The sequence below is a fragment of the Chlorocebus sabaeus genome, chromosome 21 (assembly GCF_047675955.1).
Source record: "Chlorocebus sabaeus isolate Y175 chromosome 21, mChlSab1.0.hap1, whole genome shotgun sequence".
Lineage (NCBI taxonomy): Eukaryota > Metazoa > Chordata > Mammalia > Primates > Cercopithecidae > Chlorocebus > Chlorocebus sabaeus.
Window position 1 is genome coordinate 70,937,062 of NC_132924.1, and position 13,320 is coordinate 70,950,381.

Below are 13,320 nucleotides of genomic sequence, written 5' to 3' on the forward strand. Positions count from 1 at the left end.
TTGATAGGAAGGCAAAATTGTGCAGCACCTACAGAAAATAATATAGAGGTCCCCCAAAGAATTAAAAATATAGCTACCTTAGCATCCAGCAATCCTACTTCTGGATATTTATCCAAAAAAACTGAAGTTAGGATCTTGAAGAGCACTTCCATTCAGAATAGCCCAGATATGGAAACAGCCTTAATGTTCCTTGACAGATGAATGGATAAAGAAAATGTGGTATATACATACCATGCAATACTATTCAGCATAAAAAAGAAAGAAATTCTCAATATCTGCAAACCTGGATGAACTTAAAATCAATAAAAAAAATTGCATTATTCCACTTACATGAGATATCAAAAATGGTCAATTTTGTAGATTCAAAGAGTGAAATAGTGGTTGCCGGAAGTGGGGAGAAGGGAGAAATGGGAAGTGGACATGAGGTTTCAGTTAAGCAAGATGAATAAGCTCCAGAGATCTGCTGTAAACATTGTACTTAGAGTCAGCAATAATACATTGTACATTTAAATGTGTGTTAGGATGATAGCTCTTATGTTGTGTTCTTGCCATAATATAATAAAATTTAGAAACAGAAAAATCACATCTTGAAAGAAAGTTTGGTGGGCTTAAAAAAAAAAAAAAAAAAAAAACTAACTCTTTGTTTTCCCCCATGCCTCTTGTTTAATACTATTGTGGCTGCAGAATGCTTCATTTACATTCATATTTCATCTAGATGAATCAGAAATCTTTCAGAGCAATCCGGGTAGGCCTGATGAGGTACAATTGGAGAGCTGAAGAATGAGGCTGCAGCAGATACACAGCATAATTTAATGAGGCCAAAAGGTTTGAGAATTAGAACAAAATGTTTGAGTTCTTTTGTGAAATGTACTACTCTTGGGAATTAATCTACCTGATTATAGATAGGTATAGCTTTAAAACTGAATCCATGTTAATCTCCTCACACAGCTGTTCCAAATTAAAATACATTTGCTTTATAATCTTTACCTGCAGCATTGCCATTCCTTAGGGCTCACCCATGTACATGAGACCTCCTTAAAAATAGTGCCAAAACTAAAATGAACTCGATCACGTAGTCCAAACAAATGAATAAAGGAAAGTAAAACCAGACATAGGGTTGAAAGATAATTCCCAGGGCTAGCAAAATTAAAAAATACTTTATTTTCCATAGAATAGCCAAGGGACTGCTTAGCAATACATACTTAAGATTGCCTAGCCAGTTAGGAAATAGTTCTCCAACTGTTACCTTAATTCTAAGAATTAATTTAAAAAATGAAAAAACATTCAAATTAATAAAAATAACTAGTAAATTGAATGATAACAAACGAGAAAAAATCATATGACTGATTTGAAATAACTTTCAAAGAATGCACCTTTGAAGTTATAATCACTTGACAATATATCCATTTTTGACAATGCATTATTCTTAATGTACTTATTTTAAAGAACTTACTTTAAAAAGTGATCGAGAAAGTCTTTTCTATTTTGCTCTCATATCCAAACTAGAAATAGTCAATAGTTTATAAAATCTAAACCAAGTTACGAATAGCTGAATATGTGTTTTATGTAGTTAGAGTGAACACTGTCAGTTTTTCAACAGGTAGTAAGGAAGATAATCCATGGGAAATAATTGATTGCATATCTACTGTCTCTGCTTGGCTTCTTCATCAGGCAAAAATAAAGTCTTTGGAGGAAATGTCCAAATATATGATAATGAAGGACATTTAACTTGTAACATTTAATTCTATTTAACACATGGATTGCTTCTAAAAACTTTTATTTCAGATATTTTGATGCTTTCAACAGTTACTTAAATTTTTAGCTTTCGAATAGGGCTCTACCTTTGTTCATAAAAACCAAGTATTTATTCTGGAGTTACTGTGAAGCTGAAAACAAGAATTACTATGTAATATGCCCAGCCAGTAGCGTGATCATCAATTTAAAAGATATGTTTTATGCACATGTGTGTGCGTGTGTGTGTTCTTGTCTCTGATAACATTTATTTACACTCGTTTTTCTTAGAGTAAAATTAATGTTGTCAATCCCTCAAACTATGGAATATTTTACCAGGCACATCTTCAGCTTTGAATTATATGACTTTAATGCATTTTGCAAAGTCCTTTTAATATCTGAAATAAACTCAATGAAAAATGAGGTTAAGTATTACTTTAAGCACAGAGTATATGATATGATGTAAACTTTATAGCACAGAAATGACACATGAAATTCCAAGTAAAATTTACTACCTAGAATTGAGATTGCCCATTGTTTGTATTAAAATGTTATGCCAGAAAGGCACTTTTTGCTGATTTTTCTGTGGTTCTCTTCTCTGATTAAGAACTCTACTCAGAATATATCTTCTCAGAGGAATTTTCCCCCACTCAACCTTTCTACAGTGGAACCTTTCCCCAGACATCCCCTTTATCATTCTCTATTTCAGCACCCTCTTTCTTCCTGGTCTTCTTTCCCTCATATTACCATTTTTTAAATTATTTTAATGCTGTGTTTGCTTTTTATCTGGAGCCTTCCTATCTAATATAAACTCCACGAAGTAGTTGTATACATTTGTAAATATACCAATGAATTCTTAAAGGATGGCACAGTACTTGATACATGGTAGTTGCTCATTACTAGCAGATATGTTGGTCATATCAGTACATATGCAATAAATATGCTCCTAATCTATACAAAATTCATAAATGTTAGAAAAATTAAATAGCTTTGTTCTTCTTTTAGAAGGAAATCATTAAAAACAATTTTTTTTTCTAAATACTGGAATGTGGAATAAAATTGATATAGATGTTCTTATATATGTCATCTTATAAGTAGGTAACACTTCAGCTTATATAATAAATGATTGTAGTGATGGCACCTTTCCCTTCACTCTAATCATCTAACACATAGTTTTTCATGAGCATTCTCATTATCAGTGTCAGCAAAGTATTTGACATTTCCCAAGAGGAACATTTGAAATAAATCACCATACAGCTTCTATTCTGCCCTCTCAGCTGATAATACTCTTTGCAGAACTGCAGATTGCTTGGAAATTCAATGGACCCCTAGCTTATTCTTCCTTTATCTAGTAATATAAATGCATATAGAGAAAAAGGAAACCTCAGATTACTTCCTTACAATCTGATGATGTGAGGGTGATTCATAGTTGCTAGTGAATTAAAAATATCATAGCATGTATGTATATTGAACACCCACATGTAAGACACATAAGAGAAATATTAGCTTGGTTCTTTTTGAATGTGTGTGCAAAACTTACATGACTACTGCACTTTATTGTCCTTTATAAAACAGTTTTTCTGTTTTATTCACTTGAGCAAATTCAACAGACATTGATTAAATTCTTGTCTCCGTCAGACCCTCTAGCAGATGTGTTGGCCATATTTGTAAATTTGCAATAAATACGGAAATTTCATATAGATACATCTTATGTGGACATAGTGGCATTTCGAAAATACTGACCCCTTTTCATTAGAGTTTGTTGCTAAGTATGATAAAGCACACCGAATTTGCTCATCTGGGAAGGTGTTATTTTGAGTTATTTTAGGTTCCTCTTGAGGCATAAAAGGCTAAAGACACACTAATGGAAAATATTACCTCATTTAATACTAACAGTTTGACTATAAAAGACAAACATTGGCATCATCATCATCTTCATTACCATAGCTAACACAGAGCTTATAATTTCCATATATTAATGCTTTACTGTTTCATTTACAACTGGAATAATCATATGATATAATAATAATATCATCATCACTAGCACCCCCGTTTTGGAAATAAGAAATCCAAAATCAGAAAAGTAAAGTAACTTGCTGAAAGTCGTACGGCTACTAAGTGGCAGAGTCAAGATGGTAATCTACAGTCTGAATTCCGTAACCTCATGCAGAATGCTCCTGACTGGCCATCTGTCTGTGTCTTTCTCTGAGCAGCTCAGTGGCTATGCTAATCGTAATTTGCCCACCCAGGAGCCTGCCTTCAAGTCAGACAGCAAGACTTCCCCACAGGGATCTGCTCCTCACAGCTTTCACAGGCTAAGGTGGATCGCCAAAACTTTGCAGGCTGCAAGTAACTTTCAGATCCTTGGGCTTTATAAAATAAAGTGTGAAAGGTGAATTTGGACACTTTTATTTATTACATAATGCTATAAAACTGGAGATATAGACTAGTCAAATGCTCTGGATTCTGATGTCTTTGTGAATTATGGAAACCACAGTAGAATTGTATCCTAAAATATTCCATCCAATCTAGTATTTTCATAGGCTTAATGCCAAAAATTTTAGTACACAGAGTAGATTAATAAAACCTATTTCTGACTTCATTTTTCTAACATGATTCGAAGGCTGAAGTTTTTATTTTAGTTTTATTGGCTTTCTTCATAGACTAATTTCCATTATTCTTTGGAGATTTGCCTATTGTGAATTAAAGTTGAACTCTGGGTAACTGATAATTGTTGAGGTGACAGTTTCCAGTAACTGGGTTCTGCTGGGAAACAAATTCCTATGGCTTTTTAAAATAGGTTGACCCTGTGGCTTTGGAGAACTCTTAATTGAAGACAAGTATTTTAGTTTTCAAACAAAACAAAACAAAACAAAACAAAAACAGATTAGCAGAAGTCAGAACTGTAGGATAAAGTTAAAATCAGTGGTATATAAGGAACAAATCAGTAATACATTATAAATAGCCAAAACTGCTGTTACTTAAAAGTCTTCTCAAATCAAGTAGGCCAGAGCTCTAATACCAAATTTGAATTATTGAATTATTGTTCCTTTCAGAGGAAAATTAGTTTTTGAAACAACTGAAAGTAAAATTATATAAGTTTATAACTGTGTTAAAAAGCCATAGGGCCATAAGAATTTTTTTTTTTTTTTCTTGAGATGGAGTCTCGCTCCGTGGCCAGGCTGAAGTGCAGTGGTGTGACCTCAGCTCACTGCAATCTCCGCCTCCCGGGTTCCAGCAACTCTCCTGCCTCAACTTCCCAAGTAGCTGGGATTACAGGTGTGCGCCACCATGCCCAGCTAATTTTTGTATTTTTAGTACAGACAGGGTTTCACCATGTTGGCCAGGATGGTCTTGATCTCCTGACCTCGTGATTTCCCTGCTGCAGCCTCCCAAAGTGCTGGGATTACAGACATGAGCTACTGTACCTGGCCAGGAATTTAATTTTTAAGTTTATTTCCACCCACCCCCCCCACCACCTGCAACCGAGACAGAATCTCACTCACTGTGTTGCCCAGACTGGAGTGCGGTGGTGTGAACTAGGCTCACGGCAACCTCCACCTCCTGAGTTAAAGTGATTCTCCTGCCTCAGCACCCTAGGGTAGCTAGGATTACAGGTGTAATCCACCATGCTCAGCTAATTTTTGTATTTTTAGTAGAGATGGGGTCTCACTGCGTTGCCCAGGCTGGTCTCGAACTCCTGAGCTCAAGTGATCCACCCATCTCAGCCTCTCAAAGTGCTGGGATTACAAGCATGAGCCACCACACCTGGCCTTAAGTTTAATTTTATTGTCTGCTCCCCAAATTACTGCTTTTACAATTATATAACTATGCATGAATCCAGAATTATAAGAATTTTTTTTTGTTTTCTAGGAATAACATAGTACATAAATAAGTGTACTAAGTACACTTTATTTTGCCTAAAAAAGTTGTTTACCTCCAGTAAGGATATCTGCTTATTTCATATTAAATAAAAAGATTAAGACTGTATGATGATATAAGTATAGTGAAACAGCCCAAATTGCAAAATGCAAGACAACTAATAGCCCAGTTTTTGTCCTGCTCTTACCACATACTGTAATGAACTTATTGATATGTTGGATAACACCAAAGTCTGTCTTAGATCCCTCTGGTAAGAAGTAGAAACCACTCAAGTGTCTATTCACTTGTTCTTCATTTAACAAATGTTTGTTTTCATTGATGAGTAATGTACTACAGTAGATGCTAAATTGTATAATCTTGGCACTTTTAAAACCCAATCCAACGTCTACTCAATACTAGCTTCCCACTGTATTTCTGTTGAAGACCTGTACTCCAGCATTAGGAAAATATTTGTCAAAGCCATCTGTTATTGTATATGTCTCATGTGGCTCTATGATGAAAATTTCATAGAAGTGAACATTTTGAAAGATGAACCTATGTAAAATCATACGTGTTGAGAAACATTTAGTTAATTTTCTAGGAACATTTTACTCAGAACAGAAAAATTTCATGTGCATTTGTTATATGAACCTAGTGTTGTGATTATAAATATACTACTAGGCACGAGTAAAGGAATTTTTTCTCCACAAAAGTCGCCTTAGCCTAGATGTAGATATGCTCTCATGTAAGTGATTTGCTTAAGTGAGAATTAAGATGAAATATTTAGCTTGTGTGACTGCCAGTTAAGCATTTTGAGTTATTTTTATATGTCATTTTGTTTTTATGTAAGATCATGCAAATGTACTTAAAAGAACTGTACAAATACACATCTTTGAGAATGTAATTTACCTTAAATTTTTAATTGTATGTATTTGAAGAAATCACTTTATTTTTCTATAACTCCAAAATTATGGCTAAACAAGAACTGTAAGTTTAAAGAAGTAAAAAAAAAAAAAAAAAAAAAATAGAAGAAGCGGGTTATCAATCACCTCTATGGACTTTAGCATCTGGAATTTAGTTCATTGACTATTCCACATGGTGGCAGTAGTATAGTATGGAATAGGAGAAATGAAACCATTTACAATTCCAAGTAGAAATTTGTGTACACAAAAATTATTTTAAACTTAACCAATACATTATGTATACGCACTATACAATATGTAATGTGAATGTTTATGAAATCAATGAAGTTAAAATTCTTATGGAATTAGCTTAAATGTACAAAGAAAAGACAAGTATGGCACTAAGGAATGAATTTTTTTTATTTTAATTTTTTACTGTCATATGAAGAATGTGTGTAAGGTACTACAGTAGATCCTAAGTTTTGAATGACATATTAAACTTTTTTCTCAACTGAATATATATTTATAAGATCATTATAGAAAGCTCTAAGATAATCTATATAATCAATAAAATCATTAAATACCAGTGTGCGTATGTGTTTGTATGTGTGTGTATGTATATACATATATATACATAAACCCAAGATAAAATGATCTTGGGTATATTAGATTGTGTAAATATTGTAATGGTAAGGCAGTTGTATAAATTATAAAGAAGGCTGCATTTGCAATTAGGATTTTACTAAACACTTGGAATAAAATTTCAGGAAAATAATGTCTTTAAAAATCTCTACAAGGCAAATGAAAATTGAGAAAAGGGGTACAAATTATACATTGATGATATGGGAATGATTCAGTTAGTTAATGCATCTTACATTTAAGTAGCCAAGAACCTATGTGAGAAAAAGAACAAAAAGAGTTTGGCATGTTTCAAAAATTATAATTAAAACTGACAGAATGTGCACTACCCCCAGCCCTGATCCCAAATACCTTAATTTTGAAAACTTCTGAGGGGTCCATGTAAGCAAACACATAGAAGTTAAGTGAAACTTTTATAGCAAAATAAATAAAGCAACAAGCTTTTTTTTTTTTTTTTTTTTTTTGGCCTAGTGTTTATTTGGACTATTTGAATGATAACATCAGTCAAATAATCATATGTGTGGATCTGAGTGTACCCTCGATGTTATTAGAAATGCTTGCCTTTCTGAGACATAGATATAAGATTCATATAGTCTTGTTTATTTTTTTACTGAAAGTATTTTATGAAAAATGTTTTACTAGATGATTGTTGTGGTAACAGGAACTTCTAGACAAAGCCATGCTTCAGCTGAAAATTAGAGGTATGGGTTCAAATGTTAGTTGTGAGGGAGAACCCCCAGTGCTTTCTGGAGCATCTGGACTTTTTCGCTGACTTGAATTAATTTGATGATTGTTTAGGGTATGGCATTTAAATTGAATTATCAGTTAGGGTGGTCAACCTGCTTATAAAAATATTTCCATTTAGAAGTAAGCTCAACTATGTAAGCAGTAACCCTATGTTGAAATTTATATACAGACCCCAAAATGACCTAACTGATGAATTAAAGAAAATGAAACCATTGCATTTTGATTGGGAATTCCTGGAGAGAAAGATAGATTGAGAGAAAGAAAAAAAACAACTCCTATCATTCACTTAGAAACAGTCATTTATTCTTACAATTTGAAGTATTTAAAACCGGATTATGTTCATCATGTGGCCTCTTACATAACCAGCTAAGGCCAACCTAGATGATGTAAGAGTGGCTCGCCTAAAACCTTACAAATGAAATAGCAACATCCCTGATGTACATTTTGGGCACAGGGATTGTAATAATGTGATCTGTGTGGCCAAGACCAGTGAAAGAACAGAGAACAGATGTGAAATCTCTTTTGAGATTTGTGCTCTGAAATCATGTGCAACAGTTAAAAGACATAAAACAATTAGAAAATGTCCATTCAAATAGTCAATCAACATGAATTAGGGAAAAGCTCTTAACATAGTTCAAACTGGAATTTGAACTCATGGAAAAGTGATTTTCTGCACATCTATATTTAGAAATAGCTAAAATGTTGGGTTGAGAGTGTTGGTTTACTTAGATTACTAAATTAGTAAAAATCAATATATGAAAAAATCATTTTATTAAGTATAGGTTGACCTCATGGAATTTACCTTTTATACTTTCACACTATTATTTAAATTTAGTGGCTTTCAATAAATACTTAAATTATAAAAACTCTCCGTTGATTTTAAAATATTTTCATACTTTATAGCATGTTAGGAACAGTCAATATTTTGGTTATATTTAAAAATCCTAGGAGCTTACTTACATGTGTCAGCCAACTTTTATAGAAAATAATATACTAACAACATAATCATATGTGTGCATCCTAATTATTTCCATGGTGAAAACCATCACAGAGTTTAATTGCCTTAAGCAACTTTGAAGTACAATGACCTTTCTGAATAGTTTTTCATTACTACATACCTATGAAATAGGGAAATAAACTTTTTTGCAGTAGCTCGCTATGTAGATAACATGTATAACCATGTAAGACAGGTGAAGTGAGGTTGGACCTCAAAGATGTATTTTCTTTTCTTTTCTTTTCTTTTCTTTTCTTTTCTTTTCTTTTCTTTTCTTTTCTTTTCTTTTCTTTTCCTTTTCTTTTCTTTTCCTTTTCTTTTCTTTTCTTTCTTCCCTTCCTTCCTCCCTCCCTTCCTTCCTCCCTCCCTTCCTTCCTTCCTTATTTTCTTCTTTCTTTCCTTCTTTCCTTTTTTCCTTCTTTCTTTCTTTTTTTGAAACCGAGTTTCACTCTCGTTGTCCAAGCTGGAGTGCAATGGCACAATCTTGGCTCACTGTAACCTCCACCTCCCAGGCTCAGGCGATTCTCCTGCCTCAGCCTCCCAAGTAGTTGGGATTACAGGCATGTATTACAAGGTCCAGCTAATTTTTTGTATTTTTAGTACAAACGAGGTTTCCCCATGTTAGCCAGGATGGTCTCGAACTCCTGACTTCAGGTGATCCACCTGTCTCGGCCTCCCAAAGTGCTGGGATTACAAGCGTGAGTCACCGTGCCTGGCCATGAAAGATGTACTTTCTATGAATGAAACATTAGTCATGCTCCTGCCTGAGGAATGGAATATGCAAGAGGACACTTAGGTACAAATTTAAATGTAGCAACTGGAGTCTATGTTTACAGTAGGTTATGTGATTTTTCCTCTGGTCCCTTTCTGAAGTCTTTACTGACATCAGTTTTTCTTGTCGTATCATTCAACCAGAAAACACTCTTTTTAATAGAAATTTTAGCTGTTTTATTTTGCCATTCAATTAAATTTTATTAAGCCTAATGAATACCTATTTTTCAATTCATCCAGGTACGTGTATTCACGTTTTCAGTTGGTCAACACAATTATGATAGAGGACCTATTCAGTGGATGGCCTGTGAAAACAAAGGTAACAAATCTGTTTTCTTCTAGTAAACTAGAAAAAAAAATATTTTGGTAGCTGTTATTAGGTGTGCTTATTTAAAATAAGCTAAAGCTGTAGCTAACTTCTATAAGAATCAGGCAAGAGTAAGATTATGAACATGTTTCTATAGAGAAAACACATACAAATTTTGACATTAGCATTACATTATATGAAAATTCAGACATTGATTATATTTCCACATTTATAAAATAATGTATTACACTGAATTATACTGAATGATATATATCAGATATAATCTTACATGAAAAATTAGGAATGAAACAATATCTGAATTTCATAAAGCTTAAATATGAGAGTATGACATATATATTTTTTTCTCTTGGTGGTTTAATTACTGTTTTTGAAAAATCTTATACGTTCCAGGATAATTCAAATGTTGTGCAGTGAGCTCATATTTTCACTCGGAAAGAATGATGTTACTGAGAAAAAATATATTAATTTGAAAAATGAACTGTGATGCCATGGCAACAAAAAGAACCTAAATTTTTTCTGAAAGTTATATTTAGGCAAAGATTTTATAAATATAATAATTATCCATCATGTATCTTTAATAATTTATCCAATGAAAAAATATTTTTAATGATTCCATGTTTCTTATTCCTTCGTAGAAGAATAATACCTATTTTATAGTAACTAAGAAATGTAGTGAAATTTTTCACAAAGCCTGTGTGTTTGTTGTGAAGATTCATTAACCATTTTCTTAATTTTGATATTTTAGTATTAGTTCAATTTTGAAGTGAAATATATTATTTTCAAAATACTCTTTATGAATATTTATAAAATAAAATAATTTTGTGGCCCTTTATTATAAAGTAACATTTATATATAAATATATATGTATATTTCAGGTTATTATTATGAAATTCCTTCCATTGGTGCAATAAGAATCAATACTCAGGTATGATTATTTAAAGCTTGTTTAAATTTTTTTTCAAGTATAAGATACTTCTTTTCTGGTTAAATATGCTCAACATGGAGAAAATTAGTAAGAATGAAAAGATCTATGATGTTACACTTATATTAAAATGCTGAGTATCTTGGTGATATATTGGTTTTATTTCATTAACATTGCAAGTGTTTTCAAACATCCAAAACTCAGGTAAATACAATGAGTATATTGTTACTCTCAGATGTTAAAAATATCATAGAAAATACAGAAAATCAAATTTTCTAAAAATACATTTCATGTAATTTGAACTTGATTCTGCAAATGATTTTTTAAAGTTTCTTCAAATTGTAGGTACCATGTATAAAATTAAACACTAATTATGCTGGACAAATTGTACAGGGACCTAGTTGGAACTTAAATACCTCCCAAATAACCCCTGTGGATCTATTTATCTATCTAAAATAAAGTTACAACAAGGAGATGATTTTTCTAACATCATTCAGTTGAAATCACGCCTGTTAAATAACTTTTTGTAGAATGTAGAAATTAAGTTAAATATTTATTATTTTTAAATAATCATAAATTACTATGAAAATTGCTACTCCTTTTTAAACACAGTTGAAGATCTACAAAATAAACAAAGTCAAAATTTAGCATAAATAACATGGCATTTGTGGAAGTGAATACTGAATACATTGAATGTTGAAATGAAACAGCAGCTGCATTTGAGTCTGATGTCTAGATTTGGCACAGTATTTCCTTTATTTTTTGATGTGTTTAAATGTAGTTTTGAATTTCAGCCAAACAATCTGTGATATGAAAGAAAGTATGTGGCTGCTTTATGATTTTAAATTTGTGCAATTCCACGCAGTAAATCACAGAGCCTTAAATAGTTTAGATTAACATGAAACAATTCACAAGGATGTATTTCACTTATTGGCCGTAACACAGAAAACAATGTTCTGATTGTTACTGGAAAAAAACTTGGGTAGATATATTGTATAAATAATATAAGTCAAATATTGTTGATTCGAAATACGTAGCCATACCACTTAGGGAGTACCCAAAATAGAAATTAACTGATTATATATTCAGTCTCAATAATTTTGATTCTATATTCATTTTTAACTCTAGGAGTTTTTTTCTCTGTAATTTTTATTACAACACAGCATTCCTAATTTTAACCACAACTTTTTCTTTTTTTCACAAACAGGAATATTTGGATGTTTTGGGAAGACCAATGGTTTTAGCAGGAGACAAAGCTAAGCAAGTCCAGTGGACAAATGTGTACCTGGATGCATTGGTAAGAGGTTGAGCTGTTCAGTCAAAGACTTTCATAACAAAAGCACACAGATGATTTCTACTTCTTTCTAGATGATGTCTCTGTTTTCCTTTTCATTAAACCCTCCCCCAAATTTCTTATATCACAGACCTGTTTCCTAGAATTTACATAATTTACATAAAAACATAGACTTGTATGTAGTAGAGAACTACAAATACGAAGTGTTAGCTTATTGTCTACTTGATCCCTTCATTGAGAATGTAGAATTTCCAACCTGGAATGTTGAACACATGGGCATTTCAGTAAGTTTTTAAATTGTTAATGTAAAAAAAAAGATGAACGTCTTCATGAACTAGAATCTATTTTTGCAGATTTTGAACAATAATTTAGAAGAAAGTATTTTTAAAGTATAGGAGCTAGTAGAAGCATAGAAGCATGTCTAGCCTCCACAACTATAGCTGAATCTGCTAAAACTCGGGAATACATGCTGTTAGATAGGCAAAACCTTTACCCTATACTGAAATCATCACAAACATCTTAATATATTAGTATAATCTTTTGTGCCAGATTCAACTTCAGACTTTTTATGGAAATACGTCATTGAGATGATCACATCTGTGTGAAACCAACACATGTTAAATTGTCCATTGAACAACTGACATTTCAGTAAAGATATGTCATTATATTTAAAAGCAGTGGTTCTCAACAGGGGGGTCTTTTTGCCCCTTACAGTTCATTTGGAAAAAACTCTGTAGACATTTTTGATTGTCATGGCTTGAGGGGAGGGGTTGCTACTGGCATCTAGAGCAAGCTTGTCCAACGTGTGGTCCAGGATGGCTTGGAATGCAGCCCAACACAAACTTTTACACTTTCTGAAAACATTATGAATTTTTTTTTTTTTTTTTTGCTCTTTTTAAAATCTCATCAACTATTGTTAGTATTAGTGTATTTTAGGTGTGGCCCAAGACAATTCATCTTCTCTCAGTGTGGCCTAGAGAAGCCAAAAGATTGGACACCCCTGAGTGGATAGAGGCCAGGCATGCTGTTAAACATCCTTTAATGCAGAGGAAAACTGCCCACCACACAGAACAAAGAATTATCCCTCCAAAAATGTCAATAGGGCCGAAGTTGAAAATTGTTTAAATGTAA

General features: G+C 32.6%; 1 protein-coding gene across 7 annotated transcripts in view; it reads left to right on the forward strand.

The window, feature by feature from the left end:
- Positions 1 to 13,320, forward strand: part of CACNA2D1 (calcium voltage-gated channel auxiliary subunit alpha2delta 1) — a 498,706-nt gene that overhangs the window by 421,616 nt on the left and 63,770 nt on the right. For all 7 annotated transcript variants that reach the window (XM_073009174.1, XM_073009173.1, XM_007982343.3 and 4 more), the window contains exons 13-15: positions 9,886 to 9,964; positions 10,849 to 10,898; positions 12,103 to 12,192. In XM_073009174.1, the coding sequence (XP_072865275.1) occupies positions 9,886 to 9,964; positions 10,849 to 10,898; positions 12,103 to 12,192 (219 nt within the window). The remainder of the gene's footprint in view (positions 1 to 9,885; positions 9,965 to 10,848; positions 10,899 to 12,102; positions 12,193 to 13,320) is intronic.